Source organism: Bos mutus, chromosome 11 (genome assembly GCF_027580195.1).
Source record: "Bos mutus isolate GX-2022 chromosome 11, NWIPB_WYAK_1.1, whole genome shotgun sequence".
NCBI classification, from domain to species: Eukaryota; Metazoa; Chordata; class Mammalia; order Artiodactyla; family Bovidae; genus Bos; species Bos mutus.
In genome coordinates, this window is record NC_091627.1 from 7,366,899 (window position 1) to 7,383,482 (window position 16,584).

The 16,584-nt window shown below is 50.8% G+C and overlaps 1 protein-coding gene across 1 annotated transcript in view; it reads right to left on the reverse strand.

Moving 5' to 3' along the window:
- Window positions 1-16,584, reverse strand: part of PTPA (protein phosphatase 2 phosphatase activator) — a 31,653-nt gene that overhangs the window by 10,971 nt on the left and 4,098 nt on the right. Inside the window, exons 2-6 of the mRNA XM_005908782.3 lie at window positions 12,808-12,905; window positions 9,234-9,320; window positions 4,071-4,196; window positions 2,172-2,289; window positions 803-902 (exon numbers count right to left, since the gene is read on the reverse strand). Coding sequence (XP_005908844.1) covers window positions 803-902; window positions 2,172-2,289; window positions 4,071-4,196; window positions 9,234-9,320; window positions 12,808-12,905 — 529 coding nt within the window. The remainder of the gene's footprint in view (window positions 1-802; window positions 903-2,171; window positions 2,290-4,070; window positions 4,197-9,233; window positions 9,321-12,807; window positions 12,906-16,584) is intronic.

Below are 16,584 nucleotides of genomic sequence, written 5' to 3' on the forward strand. Positions count from 1 at the left end.
AGAAAGAACCACCGAGGAGGGCAACAGGTCAATTAAAGCCTACGCGCCAAGTTACACATCAGCCGATACACTCAAAATAACGTAGCTTCATTTTTCTCTCTCACATTCAGCCTCCTCTGGCCCAGGAAACAGGCAACACACCAACTGGGGAAGGTTAGTGCCATCACCTCCTGACAATGTGAGAGCCCGGGCAGGAGCTGCAGCTTCTCACCCATTAGACTCCTTCAGGAACTGCCCTAGAGCTGCAGCTTCTGCAGCACCTGAGTGGGGCCCAGCGGGGACGTGTCAACGCCCTCGGGTGACTGAGACACGCCTATGCGCAGGGAGGTGGCCTGGGTGGCGAGAGGAACCGGTCAGAGCCTGCCTGCCTGCCTGGGTTCAGCTGGCCGTGACCTCAGTGAAGACACCTGATTTCTCTATGCCTCAGTTTCCTCATCTGTAAAATGAAAATGACAGTTGCTACTTCCTCGGGTGGTCATGAGAATTAAAAGACTTGCATGTAAGGTGCTTACAAAGAACCTCTACGTGATAAACGCCACAGACGCGTCAGCAGCCGTTAGGTAACTTTCCCTTCACTGAGTTTTACTTGAATCTGAAGCTCTCAGAAGGAGGAGTCTTGGACACCCTGTTCACAGTCATGGCTTGATTAGGACAGAACAAGAGAACCCACAGCCACTCAGGAGCTCCTGCCAGGCCCCTGTCCCCAGTCTGACAGCAACAAGGAGGAAAGAGACCCACCCCCCCCGCCCCACCCCCACCTCTCCTACCACCGGCAGCCATCCTTCCCGCCTGGCTCACTCACCGATTGAACACCTTGAAGACAATGGCTATTTGGTCATCTACCCGCAGCACCCCGATCTTGCAGAGACAGCAGAGGAAAGCAGCAAAGGCTGCTTCATGTCCTGGGAGAGAAAAAACAGCCGAGGTTGACAATCTTCCAGAAGGAGTAGGACTGTTCTCAGCCTCACCAGAGTCCAAATCACCAATAACTTCCCATCTAAGGCAGGAGGTCAACATGGAGGTAAAGGGGCCTCTTCCCCATCCAGAAAGACCAGGGTCCCTTTAAGAACCACCAGTACTATAATTCTACTCCTCAAGGCCTAGGCTGGCGATTCTTACATAGGCATTCACATTTCACTTGGGAGGCTTAACTCACTCATCAATTCGACCCTGTTTATTGAGCACTTACTATAGGAGCAGTCACGGTCCAGGTCAGGCACTAACGGGACAGAGTCAAAAATCTCTGCCCTTATTTGATAGTTTATGATTCCGTGGGCCCCTCCCAGGGCCTGGAATGCTTATGAGCTGCTACTTTCAGCTGCACAGTTTGGGATCATGACCAGCTAGAGTTCAAGCCACCACCACACAGGGGCAGTCATCACCCCTGGACAACAAGGAGCGTCTGAGAGTGGAAGAAAGACCCAGTCCCTGCTGACCTGGTCCCTCTCCCCTACAGGTTGCTTGGTCACAGTCAAAGCTCCGCCCCTGAAAGTCTCACTTGATAATAAGCCTGTTCCTCAGCATCAGGGGAGTAGATGACAAAACTTTCCCAGGACCCAGGTCCAAGGGGGCCCTTCTCCAGGCCTGCCCCTCTGGCCTGGGCTCCTCTAGAGGCAAGGGAAGGGCCCAAGAGAGCAGCAGCTCCTGCATTTGCCTGCTTCAGTGAGGAAAGGCAAGGCAAGGCAAGACAGGCCTATCAAAGCAGGGGCCCTCCCCAGCCACCCCGACCTACATAATAGAGAAACCCTCTTTTTTTTTAAGGTGCCACAGCGCTCCCTCTAATGGCCACTGTGGCTGAGAGTAATGCCCCACAGCACTGCCAGAGACTGCTAGGCTCTTTCAGTTCTCAGGGTTTCTGTAAGTGCTGTTTTGGGATATAGTAAGTGCTCAGTAAGCTGTCAGTTTGGGGATGGTGATAAGCTCACAGTCAGGCCATTTTACAAGGAACAGAAATCAGCTCTGTGCTTGAGGCCACCACATGTGTGGCACCGGCTCCCCCTGGTGGACCAAGTCGGAGCAGCCGGCTTCCCTACACCGACTGCACCACAGGGATGACTGCTCAGGGCTGCCTGCTCAGGGCTCCCTCATCCCACACAACCCAGAGCAAAGAGGAGGCAGTCCAAGAAAGAACCGCAGTGAAGCCAAGAGGCGCCGCCAGGGGTCACAGGTACCTGTGCCATAGTCGATGCGTGTGGAGTTCCCCACGGATTCCTTTAGGTAAACAGCCACCTCGGGCACAGCAGCTGCCAGGTTGGTGGGGACCACCGTGGCCACCAAGTTTTCTGCTTCCTGGTAACACAAGAGACACACAGTGGCAGCAGCAGATTGGGCAGGTGCCCAGAGGCAGCATCTCGGCATGATATCCCAACTCCCGCAGAAGGAAGAGATGGGAGAGCGTTTATTTCTACACAACAAAGACCACCCTGGGGTGGGGCTTTTCATCTGCTGACCCTCCCTCCAGAGGACACAGCTCTGGGGACAAGAGGAGAGGGACCTGAAAAGAAGCTATTTGACTTTCCCATCGAGTAACGCACTGACATCCCCAGAGATGTCCTCCCTCTTCATACTCCCAGCAAGGGAGTTTGTGCCCGATGTTCACCAAAGACATATGCAAGGATGTTCACGGCAGTATCATTTATAACAGCCAAAACGTGGAAACATCCCACAACTAAACTGTCCATCAGCAGCACAACAGATAACCTATGCTATGGTCATACACTGGAATACTACGCAGCAAGGAAGAAGGTGCACTGTTCCACACACCACAGGTGAATCACAAAGTTGAGCAAAAGAAGCCAAACACACGAAGTTCAAAAGCAGGCAAAATCAATCTATAGGGGAGCAGTGAGAAAAATCTGGGGGATATCAACTAGAAAGGGGCACAAGGGCACTGGGGAAGTGCTGAAATGTTCCACGGCTTGATACGGGTGGTGGATGCAAGGTTAAAAACAGGTTAAGATCTATCAAGCTGTATAACCATGACTTGTCAGCTTTCTTTACGTTACAACTCAACTAAAAAAATAAGCCATGTGCTACCTTAGCACCCAGAGGCAGCCCCAGGTCACTCTTACACAAGGACAGCATTTTGCTGGGTCCTTGGTACTTCCCCCTGTTCCATCATGTGAAAACACCGGGACAAGACATTAGCACCCAAGTTTCTTTAGCTTCAGTCTGTAAATACCCGGCATGAGAATCTCCTGGAGACCTGGTGAAAATCTGGATCCCCAGGCCCCACCCCAGACCTACAGACCTATGGGATAGGGTGGCTACTCTGCATTTTTTTGTTTGCTTTGAACAAATATTACCTTTGCTTGACTCAAAAATGAATACACTGAAGGAGGGATGTACTCAGAAATCTTACTCCACCCTTCTCTCCTCTCCATCCACCCCTCTCCAATGCCCCAAAGGCAACCACCACTTTATCTGCCTCCTCTGTATCCTTCCAGTACACACCAAGAAATACAAACAGACCTTTCTCATCCTTCCAGTACACACCGAGAAATACAAACAGACCTTTCTCGTGTCTCCTCTTTCTTAACAAAAGGCAGCTTGCCATGCGCATCACACCTTGCCTCCCCTCTAACAGGGTAGTCAGCCCTTTGGACCCACTGATGGAGAACCCATGGACACAGAGGACCAACGGACCCTCATCATCTCATACAAGGGAGTATCTATGGGGGACCCTGGACGCAATCCCCCACAGATTCTGAGGGAGGGACCACTGGAAGTCGCAGTCCCTTCCCCCGAGTTCCTGAGTCGCCTCCCTGTTCTTTGTTAGAGCTGCATGGTACTCCCGGGGAGGCCTTATTAGCTTATTCAACTGATAATAAACTGCAGATGGACACGTGGGCCGTCTCAGTCTGCTGCTACACACAATCACCTACGAACAACCCTGTGCAGAGGGCTGCGCAGCCACGTGGTGATTCCCAGAGGACAGCTGGGGCAGAGGGTAAACGCATTTGTACTTTCAGGGAACAGAACTGCCGTTTCAACAAACTCCCCAGTGCTGATATCTGAACGCTTCCCCCCAATCCCCCCCGGCCCCCAAGCCCATCCTGCGGCAGCCTCACCTGGTCAAGTTTGGCATACCAGGTCCTGTAGGCCTTGTTCCCAAATCGAGAGGGCTGGTCCACTGGAGGGGTCTCATCGATCCACCTGTCCAGCGTGTTGAGAAGAGCGACCAGTTTCTCAATGGCCTGTGGAGGCAAATAGAGGGGGCCCAGACACCATGACTAGTGGCCCCATGCTAGAGCCACAGAGGGAAGCCCCAATGGCTGCTGGACAGTGACCACCAGGCCTCACACCACTGGCACCTCCCTGCTGTCCCCCTTTCTTCCCAACCCTCCTGAGTGTGAAGGAGGGGCCAAGGGAACAGTGAGCCTTCCAGAAAGGGCCCGGCACAAGGCTGAGGGACAGGCACGGCTCCCACACCCAGCTTCTCCAGCTAGCCTGCCCGGGGGCGGGGGCCAGGGGTGGGGGCAGCTGCTGGACAAGTGTGAGCAGCAGCCCTGACTTTCCTTACTGCATTTATCGAGGTCTTCTGTTTAGAGCACAATATCTGCTCATCACTGAAAAGAGAAACGTAAAAAGGAAAGAAACAAAGGTGACGGGTAATCCTGCCACCCAGAAATCAATACCACAAGGTATCCCCTGCTTGTTGTAAGCTCACTTTCCACCACTTCACTCTGACTGAAGTCCTACAGTAGCAATGGTTCTTGCTAACCAAAAGAAACCTGAAGAGGATTTTCAGTGCAAAGGATTTTCTCTTTGCACCACTTCTGCTCACAAAATGTTTCACAGAAACACTCTTACTTTCAGATAGCAGGGGAGTCTGTCTTAACATTTTAACATACTCTTCCATATCATCATTTTACAGTGTTTTTCACTGCTTATCACGGTTAGAATTTTGAAGGCAGCTGGACCTGGATTTATATCCCAGCTAAGGGACCTCCCTGGTGGCCCAGTGGTTAAGAATCTGTCTTCAGATTTAGGGGATGTGGGCTCAATTCCTGATCTGGGGACTAAGCGCCCACAAGCTGTGGTGCAGCTAAGCGCACACGCCACAACCAGGAAGAGTCCTGGGCTGCAACCGAGACCCAGAACCACAAAAATAAAACGAATGTTTTATAAACAAATCCCAGTTAAACATCATTTGCTGCAAAACCTTGATCAAGTAACTTCAACTCTCTGAGCCTGTTTGCTCGTCTCAAAGATGGGCATAAAAATGGGTAAATAACTCTGAGGGCCGCCTGGAGGCCTAAATGACAACCCATGAAGCACACCAGCGCGGTGTCTGGCACAGGGTGATGGGGTACAACATCTACACACACACACAGACCCTCAAACGGGGTCTCGGGGCACACGTTACTTTGTAGTCTGATCAGCTCCCTCACAACCCTCATTCCAAGCAGCACAGAAACGTGACCTTTGTGCAAGTCTCTTACGAGCAACTGACATTGCACTGTGCCAATGCACTGTGATTATTTACCCACTCCCTCACCGCTAAACGTTTGGGCTATTCCACTTGTTCCCTTTGTGGAAAGCTGGGGCCACAGGTCCGCGTGTGGGCAGTGGTGGCTAAGACCCAGCTCTTATCTCTCAGCTCTATCTCTCCCACGGAGCAGGCTTTAAGCAGTGGGATCAGTGTGCCAGGCCAGGCCGTGTTAGCACACTGAACACTGAGTAACTCAACAAAGCAATCAGGTGAGGCTGTCTCTCTCCAGCACAAGTCTGTGAGGGTGGCTCCGAAGGTGCCTGTTCCAGATTCAGCATGTGAAATGAGCCAGGACAAAGGTACGGGAGGCTCAGGGAGCACGACACAGGGACACGTGGAGGCAGGTGGCCTTGGAGGGGGGTCCTGCCCAGAAGCAGACCCTGCCTGAGTCCGCCGAGCACAAATGGGCTGAGGAGACGTCTCTGGGAGTTCCACGCTGGTAGGAATTCGCAAGGGGCCACCCATGGAACAGTTGTGACCCAGAGGGTAAGGCACAGTCAGGTATGACATTGCTGAGCCCACAGAGAGAAACAGCCCCAGGAGCTGAGCATGTATTTGTACGGAGGGAAACGGCAGGCTTGAGCTAATGGAGTATGTGGGAGTAAAGGCACCCCCTCCCCACCGCACTGCAGCTCCAGGAGGCATGGACCACACGGCAGTCCACACGAAAACATGACGGTGGCCCCGGTGCTGCCCTCCCTTACCCACGCTTGGGGCCTGGGAGGAGAGGAAAGTTACCTGTAAGAGGAGTAAGTTCCCTCACACAGGGCCAGGATAACACAAAGCTGCACTGCTGAAACATGACCCAAAGCACTGCCACTGTCTGGCGCTGTGAAGAACTAGGTCACCAGGAAGAGTTGACAGGCTCCCAGAAAACCTGGCCCCACAAAGCCACTGAGATTTCTGAGGACGGGTGGCCCCACAAGACACCAGACTACCGGTCACCCACCGAATGGGACAAAGAAGGTGCTCAGAGGCAGGCAGGAGCCAGGCCCCAGCTGCCAGCTCAGCTGGGCCAATGAATAATTAGAGGCTCCCAGGTCCTCCTGGAGAGGGCTTTCTGAGTTTAGGGGCTGCCTCTACTGTTCGACTGGCTAGGGGAGAGGGGCTGGAGGGGAAGGAGTTGTGGGCTGAGACCCCTAGGAAGCATGGAGAATCATTGGAGCCACCTTCTTTCTCCTTGGACCAAAGAGTCCTTTTTGGATTTCATGGACCAGTACAATTTTACTTGTCGATTTAAAATTCTGCCTTCATTTTAAAAATCACACAGAACTACAGCAAAACGTAAGCCTCCTATCTACTGTCAGCTTTATTTTACAAAAAAAGAAAAAAATGTTTTTAAAAAATTTTAACCCCCCCCCAAAATTGGACAATTCCAAAAGGAAGGAGAGCCTTCTAAACACGGGTCTAGACAATCCCACCCCATGGCCCTTGCCTGCTCCCTTTGCTGCAGGTGGTCTGGACGCCGATCCCAGGCCCCTCGGCCCTTTCCCCAGCAGCAGCTGCATCCCCTGCACCAAGAGCCAGGAGCAAGCAGCAGCAGCGGAGGCAGGCAGCTGCCCTGGGCGGCACAGGAGGCCGCATGCTGGGTGTGGTGCCTTTAGCCGCCCGTCAGCTGTGGGCAGCAGCTGGGAGACCCCTGGAGACCACGCTAGCCATCTCGCAAGATGAGGCTGTGAGGATGAACCCAGCTCAGGAAGAGCCCCAAGTGAAGCAACAACAATGTTACTGGAAACTGAAAAACAGCTAATGATAACAATGGCTAATAAATGATAATGCCATCTAGTACATGCCAGGCACGGTGCCAAAAAAATACACCTACACGCAGGATCACAGTGAATGCTCCCCAGGGGCCACAAGTAGGCCTGCGGATCTTCCCACTAGACAGAGGAGGGGATGGCGTGTCAGAGGGGACAAGGCCATCCAGCTCAGAAGTGAGAGGTTATCAAAACCTGGTCAGCTTGACTCTAGAACCCCAGCACTCAAGCAGGCTGCAATCCTGCCTAAAGAACAGCCTCTGCACTAAGACAACGCCTGGCTGGTATAGACAGCTACCATCAAAGTCTCAGGGCTAATTAAGGGACCTGAGAGAGACTTGGCAGCTCAGGATCTGCTGGGGTAATTACAATTCTCTCCTTTAATTAGCCTCCCCCCGCCACATTCCCCAGCCCACTGAGCACAGCTCAGCGTTCCTTACCACAGGCTCAAGGAGGCGCCCTCTCTCCCCACAGTCAAAGCTCCAGAGCAGTGACCAGGCCCAAGAGGAACCAACAAGTCATTGGTGGATCAGCTCCCTTCTCTTGAAGGCTGTCAATCCCCAACACAGGTCTGGCGTCCCACAGGACCTTGGCCACCCAGCGGCCAGTCAGCGGCCAGGAGCATGAGGCTTATGCCAGCCTTACGGCAGGTGGACAGACAGCCAAGCCAGGGCCAGGCCGTCCCCAACAGGCCAAAGCTAAGGCTAGAGAGCTGGGTGGCCAAGCCATTGAGAGGCTGCTCGGACCTGAGGTCTGAGATAAGAGAAAGATCAAGGGAGTGCTAGGCTGCCTGGAACAAGACCTCCGGAGGCCCCTGGAGGCCCGGGACCCAGAGCTGGGAGGTGGGAGTACAGCAAGAGCCAGCAACTGGAGAGACCACACCTTCTACGGGTAGGAGCTTCCCCACAACTCCTGCCCTCCCTCCATAAATAAGCCTGTGTTTGAAACACAGCCAAAGAGCCCCCACCAAGCAGTGTGCACCCTTCAACTCAGCATCGCCATCTCTAGGAATGAAACTTTAGGAAAGAATGCCCACACAGACCTATGTGCAAGGGCATTCAGAGCAGCAGTGTTTGGGGAAATGACCTCAAAGTCTAAGTTGGGGGCTGTTTAAACCAGTGAGGGCACAGCTCAAGGGCAGAGGAGCTCCCGGGGCAGGTCTGGGTGACAGCCCCCACACTGTTAATAGGGGGCTGTCCCCAGGAATCAGTTATGGGGAGGAATATAGGGTGCTGCTGCTGCTGTGTCACTTCAGTCATGTCCGATTCTGCGACCCCACAGATGGCAGCCCACCAGGCTCCCCTGCCCCTGGGATTCTCCAGGCAAGAACACTGGAGTGGGTTGCCAATTACTTCTCCAATGCACGAAAGTGAAAAGTCAAAGTGAAGTTGCTCAGTCGTGTCCGACTCTTAGCAACCCCACGGACTGGAGCCTACCAGGCTCCTCCGTCCATGGGATTTTCCAGACAAGAGTACTGGAGTGGGGTGCCATTGCCTTTCCATGGAATACAGGGTGAGGGCAAGCTTTTTTGTTAGTGCTACACGTGTTTCTAACAGTAATCTCTTCAGTTGGCATGTTTACTTCTTTCGTGATCATTTGTAATTTAAAAATTACATGAAACACCAGTTAACAAAAGTGCAGGCTGGGGAACTCCCTGGCAGTCCAGTGGTTAGAACTCCAAGCTTCCAATGCCAGCACCTGGGGTTCAATCCCTCATCAGGGAACTAAGATCCCACAAGCTACAAGGCTTGCCCCCACTCCAAAAAAGCAGGCTATATATACCTTGTATACCTTGTATACCTTGGTCCCAATTCTATAGATACACATCTATACAGACTTTTTAAAAAATTAGAAATAGTTCAGTGTCAACAGTGTGAACTGCACACGTGTCTGGGTGATGGTATTGTCTGCACCTGGCCCACTGGTCCCACTGCAGGCTCTGGGAGCTGTTTTGGGAAAGGGCCCAACCCGACCAGGCCTACCTCGGAGACCTTGTACTCAAAGCTCAGCTTCTTCCCCTTCACACCTTCGTTGAGGGTGAGGATGAATCCGATGTAGTCAGCGTACGCCTGCCAAACAGAGAGGGGAATGAGGGACGTGGAGGTGTCAGACCTCCACCGTCTACACCCAGCCAGCCCCCAGCTCTGCCCAGCTACCAGAGAGCTCCAGGCTGCCCCCGGCTCCCCACCTGATAGCAGGAGAGTGCAAAGACAATGCCGAATACCCCGCCCTGACCTTCACCCAAAACCGTGGGCTGGCCAAGGCCACAGTGACACCTAGGCCTCTAGCCAGTCTACTGTGCACGCGCTACTGCTGGTTGCTTCTCTGCACAACAACCCCACCACTGTCCTCATTTTACACGCAAGGACACCACGGCTTCAGGGGAAGTGACTCCCAAGACCAAGATCTCACTGGACACGGAGCTAGGACCCAGCTAGCCAAACTCCAGAGCAGAGTGGGGAGTGCTCCATCATTATACTATACCAGGGGTCCGTCCCCTGGGAACTCTCCAGATGTTTCCCCCAACAGGCAGACCAGCTATGTGCCTGTGTGCAGACGCCCTGCCCGCAGGAGATGAAACTGTTTTCCAGCCATGGCCAGGTCTCCCAGCACCCCCATCCCCAGCTTCCAGTGGGGCACCCTCTTCCCTTGGGCTGTAGGTTACAGCCGGCACACGGTTAAGAAACCGCTGAGGCACAGGCCTCTGGAGAGGCAGTTCTTGGGCGCTAGCAACTTCCACGTGGTCTTATTTCTTCTTCATCCCTCTCGCCTCTCCCTTCCTTTCTTCTTCTTTATCCAAGCCTTAAAGATGCCAGTGGGGGGTCTTCCTTGGCAGCCTAGTGGTTTAGACTCTATGCTCCCAATGCCTGCAGGGGGCATGGGTTTGATCCCTGGTCAGGGAACTAAGATCTCACATGGCATGCCCCCCCTGCCCCAAAAAAAACCCCGATGTTTGGGTGGCCACAGCAAGCCAAGGTAAGCCCTGAGAGGTGACTGCTCAGGGTCTGGAAGGGAACATTCCTACAGCGGCCTGTGGAATGGCTGCAGGTCGAAGTGCAGGTCACAGGGCGGGCCCACTACATCAGCCACAGCAACACCCCCAGCCCAGGGAAAGCCTGAGTCCTTGTCCTGACTGCGCCAGTGCTCACAACCGTTCCTGCGAAGCACACCAGGATGCAAGGAGAAGCAGCCGCACGAGGGCATGTCGCTGCCACGGTCACTGTTCCCACATGGCTCCGGGACTCTTGGAGACTAAGACTTGTGAACATGACTGTGTGAAGTCTCTTCCCAACCATCAGCAGTAACTGTCATGCCTACGGCTCTGTAAAGCTCACTGCACACCCGTGAGCACTGGGCCACACGCTTTTCTGGCTTTCCATCATTTGAGCCCCCAACGAACCCCATTTTATAGTAGAGGAAACGGAGGCTTGGCCCGGTTAGGCACTGTGCCTAAGTCACAAGAAGAGAACAAGGCAGCCCTGAGGTTCCAGCCCCAGCTTTGGCCCCAAACCCAAGCTCCTGGCCACTGCACCCTGCCTGCCACCAGGTGAAGCGCTATGGTCAACACACAGCCCCTTGTCTGGACGCAGCAGTTTCACACATTCGATCGATGAGCTTCAGAGCAAGTAAAAGACTTCCATCAGGTATCAATCAAAACACACTTCCCAAAAAGTGTGGGTGCCTAGAGCAGGGCTGGCAAACCACTCGCAAAGCACCAGAGAGTCAATATTTTAGGCTCCAAGGGCCACATGTTCCAGTTCACAAATTCTCAACTCTGCTCTTACAGAATGAAAGTAATCACAAACTACATGTAAATTAAATGAGCAGAGCTGTTTTCCAATAAAACTTTACTTACAAAAACAGAAGGGTCAGGTTAGGCTGCCAACCTGTGGCCTGGAGCCCAGCAGCTCAGCCCACGGGGCCCCAAGTCATGGGGGTGACTCTCTGGAATCTCACCTCAACCAGTGACTGTGCCACCAGGCTAAACGTCTTCACCTCCTGGCCTCAGTTTTCTCACTTTCAAAATGGAGATGACCTCAGAGTCCACCTCCCAGGTTTTCTGTCACAATTAAATGAGCTAAAGTACCTGGCACATTATAAATACCCCGTCTTTTTTGGAAAACATCTAGGGGAAAGCAAGAAACTACAGCCACGTTTGGATTCAGACAACCCTGCAGGTTCAGGAAGAGAAGAATGGTGGGCCTCAACCTGGACACGATGGCTCCCAGGACACTTCCCACGTGCTTGGAGACGCTCTTGGCTGTGGTAAGCAGGAGGGCTGCTACCGGCATGGAGCAGAGAGAGGCTGGGGTGTTACGAAGCACCCTACAGTGCACAGGACAGCCCCTGTGACAAAGGATTATCTATCATGGTCAACAGTGCTGAGGTTGGTAAACTCCGAGGGACAGCAAACAAGATGATGAAAGGCCTAGAGCCACATCTTTGAAAAGCTAAGGGACTAAGGTGTTTATCCTGGTGAAGACTTGGGGGAGCAGACAACTCAGAAAAGACATGACAACCATCCCCTGATATTCAAAGGGCAGGCTTGTGAAAGAGGAGCCAGGCAGGCTTATGTGGCCACAGCCCCAGAGAGGCCAGGACACGGCAGCAGTAGGGCTTGGGCTCAAGGTCAACACAGCAGACTCCTCACAGAGAACCTGCCAAGCTCGCCAGGACCCCCGGCCACCCTTCTGCACAAGCAACACTCCCCGCCCCACCTGCCCAGACCAAGTACAGGCAACTGAAAGCAGCTGGACCCAAGGCCATTCCTGAGAACTTGAAATTGGCTTTCTTTTTCATAGTCCCAGTCTTCTCCACAGCCTGTACCAGAAGCCTGGCAGGTACAAGCTGTTATCTTCTGCCTACCCTGGGGATGAAGTGCAGAAAGCTGGCTGGGATCCCAGTTCCCTGGTGTTTTAGGCTCAGCCACCTCTCTGGCCTGGGGCTTCCCTGCAGACTCAGATGGTAAAGAATCCGTCTGCCAAAGCAGGATACAAGTTCAACCCCTGGGTCAGGAAGATTCCTCTGGAGTAGGAAATGGCAACCCACTCCAGTATTCTTGCCTGGGAAATCCCATGGACAGAGGAACCTACAGGGCTGCAAGAGAGTCAGACATGACTTAGCAACTAAACAACAACAACCTCCTTGGCCTAGGTTTCCATGTGGTAACCTCCTCTCCATGTGATATGCTGATTCCCAGACCTGCTATTACTTGCAACCAAGCATCAAAGGGATCCACTCTACCATTTCAGATGTGCAGTCAGTACAGTAACATCCAAGGGGCAAGGGCTTACAAGAGCCAGGAGCAGAACTCTGATGGCTATCTTCACCCTGGCTCCCAGAGACCTTCCCACTAAAGTACCCTGTGTACTGCCCCTGAGCAGGGAGAGACAGCCAGCTCCCCTGTCACTTCTTTCCCTAGCTTCTAGACAGTTCTGGCTCCAAAAGCGAGAAGGGGCAATAGCTCACAGCCCCACCCCAGCCTAGAAAACCACTTTGAAAAAGCCCAAGTCTCTCATGCCAGGCCTGAATCCACAGTGCAGACACCACTGGTACCTGAGAACGCTTCCATTTGCCCATATCTGGAACAGTGTGGATCTCTTTCTTTGGAATGATGAAGTTCTGAGTGGTGGGAGGGGCATCCTCTGAAGAATCTTGACAAAGAAAATGAGAAAGCAATCAGATAAAATCCTCCCCTCCCAACACACACACACACACACACACACACACGCACACGCACGCACACACTTTTAAACCAACACCCAAGCCCTTGCATAAACAGACATGTACTCCCAGGATTAAGTATTGGCTTGTTAAGCCAAACTCACTGGCTTCCTGTCTCTCCTTACTCTGTCTGCAAGAAGCTGGGCAGTGCTGGCAGTGCCCTCAACAACTGATATGTCCAGTGGCTCTACCATGCTCTCTCCTCCTGCTCTCCAGCCAGGCAGAAAGGTTAGAAAAGTAAAGCCAAGTTGACCTTTTAGACATAAACAGGAAACTCAAAGAAGAAGAAGAAAAATGGCCAATAAACAAAATGTTAAAGTTACCAACATCCCGAATAATCAATGAAATGGAAATCAGATGAGACTGCTGTTGTAAATCAGGTCAGCAGATTAAAAACATCTGGCACTGACTGGGGATGGGGAGAGAGGAATGCTCCTGCACTGCTGGTAGAGCCTTAGATGGTAGATTCTGCTGAGGGGGCAACTCAGCGCTATCTCTTGAAGTAAAACTATACCCACTAAGCCAACAGTAGGAATCAACTCTACAGATGTGCCCAAAGAAATAGACAAAGACATATATAAAAGTGCTTACTACATCGAAAAAACCAGAAACAACCCAACTATCAATCAATAAGGTGATAGGTTAATAATGATATGCCCACATGATGGAAATCTTCCTGGCTTTTTGAAAAGAATAAAATCTAAATTACTGACATGAGAAAAACAGCCTAAATATTAATGTGAAGAAATAAAACTGTACCATTCAACATCACAGTAATCCAAGTCTATGCCCTAACCCCAAATGCCAAAGAAGATGAACAGTTCTATGAAGACCTACAAAACCTTCTAGAACTAACACCAAAAAAAGATGTCCTTTTCATCACAGGGGACTAGAATGCAAAAGCAGGAAGTCAAGAGATAATTGGAGTAATAGGCAAGTTTGGCCTAGGAATGCAAAAGGAAGCAGAGCAAAGCCTAACAGAGTTTTGCCAAGAGAACACACTAGTCATAGCAAACTCTCTTCCAACAACACTAGAGATGACTGTACACATGGACATCACCAGATGGTCAACACCGAAATCAGACTGATTATATTCTTTGCAGCCAAAGATGGAGAAGCTCTAAACAGTCAGCAAAAAGAAGACCTGGAGCTGAATGTGACTCAGATCATGAACTTCTTATTGCAAAATTCAGACTTAAATTGAAGAAAGCAGGGAACACCACTAGACCATTTAAGTATGACCTAAATCAAATCCCTTATGATTACACAGTGGAGATAGTGGATAGATTCAACAGATTAATCTGGAAGACAGAGTGCCTGAAGAACTATGGACAAAGGTTGGTAACACTGTACAGGAGGTGGTGACCAAATGCATCCCAAAGAAAAAGAAATGCAAGAAGGCAAAGTGGTTGAATGAGGAGAGAAATTTTAGTGCAGAAAGCTGGCTGGGACCCCAGTTCCCTGGTGTTTTAGGCTCAGCCACCTCTCTGGCCTGGGGCTTCCCTGCAGACTCAGATGGTAAAGAATCCGCCTGCCAAAACAGGATACAAGTTCAACCCCTGGGTCAGGAAGATTCCCCTGGAGTAGGAAATGGCAACCCACTCCAGTATTCTTGCCTGGGAAATCCCATGGACAGAGGAGCCTAGCACACTACAGTCTACAGGGCTGCAAAAGAGTCGGACATGACTTAGCAACTAAACAACAACCTCCTTGGCCTAGGTTTCCATGTGGTAACCTCCTCTCCATGTGATATGCTGATTTATAGGTTGGGGTGGGGCTGTGAGCTCTTGCCCCTTCTTGCTTTTGGAGCCAGAACTGTCTAGAAGCTAGGGAAAGAAGTGACAGGGGAGCTGGCTGTCTCTCCCTGCTCAGGGGCAGTACACAGGGTACTTTAGTGGGAAGGTCTCTGGGAGCCAGGGTGAAGATAGCCATGGAGAGTTCTGCTCCTTACAAATAGCTGAGAAGAGAAACAAAAGGCAAAGGAGAAAGGGAAAGATATACTCAACTGCATGCAGAGTTTCAGAGAATAGAAAGTTGAAGTTGAAAGTTAAGTCGCTCAGTCGTGTCCGACTCTTTGTGACCCCATGGCCTGTAGCCCACCAGGCTCCTCCGTCCATGGGATTCTCCAGGCAAGAACTGGAGTGAGTTGCCATTTCCTTCTCCAGGGGATCTTCCTGACCCAGGGATCGAACCCAGGTCTCCCGCATTAGAGGCAGATGCTTTAACCTCTGAGCCACCAGGGAAGCGAATAGAAAGAAGAGATTAGAAAGCCTTAAGTAACAATGCAAAGAAATAGAGAAAAACAATAGAATGGAAAAGACTAGATATCTCTTCAAAAAAAAAAACTGGGTACCAAGGAAGCATCTCATGCAAAGATGGGCACAATAAAGGACAGAAACAGTAAGGACCTAACAGAAGCAGAAGAGATTAAGAAGTGGCAAGAATACACAGAAGAACTGTACAAAAAAGATCTTCATGACCCAGATAATCATGATGGTGTGGTCACTCACCTAGAGCCAGACATTCGGAGTGTGAAGTTAAGTTGGCCTTAGGAAGCATTACTACAAACAAAGCTAGTGGAGGTGACAAAATTCCAGCTGAGCTATTTCAAATCCTAAAAGATAATGCTGTGAAAGTACTGCACTCAGTATGCCAGAAAAATTGGAAAACTCAGCAGTGGCCACAGGACTGGAAAAGGTCAGTTTTCACTCCAACCCCAAAGAAAGGGAATGCAAAAGAAAGTTCAAACTACTATACAACTGCGCTCATTTCACATGCTAGCAAGGTAATGCTTAAAATCTTTCAAGCTAAGTTTCAACAGTACGTAAAACAAGAACTTCCAGACGTACAAGCTGGATTTAGAAAAGGCAGAGGAACCAGAAACCAAATTGCCAATATCCACTGGATCACAGAAAAAGCAAAGGAATTCCAGAAAAACATCTACTTCTACTTCATTGACTACACTAAAGCCTTTGAGTGGATCACAACAAACTGTGGAAAATTCTTAAGGAGATGGGAATACCAGACCACCTTACCTGTCTCTTGAGAAACCTGTATGCAGGTCAAGAAGCAACAGTTAAAATCAAACATGGAACAACAGACTGGTTCAAAACTGGGAAAGGAGTACATAAAAAGAAATTCTGGGCTGGAAGAATCACAAGCTGGAATCAAGATTGCTGGGAGAAATATCAACAACCTCAGATATACAGATGACACCACTCTAATGGCAGAAAGTGAAGAACTAAAGAGCTTCAACCCAGGTGATGCAGGTTTAATCAAAAAAGGGGGGAAATCAAAAAAGAGGGGAGTGAAAATCAAACCATCAATCCTAAAGGAAATCAATCCTGAAATCAATCCTCTTTTACCCTCATCAAGAAGCTCTTTAGTTCTTCGCTTTCTGCTATTAGAGTGGTGTCATCTGCATAAAGAAAGAGGGGAGTGAAAAACTTGGCTTAAAACTCAACATTCAAAAAACTAAGATCATGGCATCCAGTCTCATTATCTCATAGCAAATAGATGGAGAAAAAGTGGAAATAGTGACAGATTTTATTTTCCTGGGTTCCAAAATCACTGTAGATAGTGACTGCAGCCATGAAATTAAGACACTTG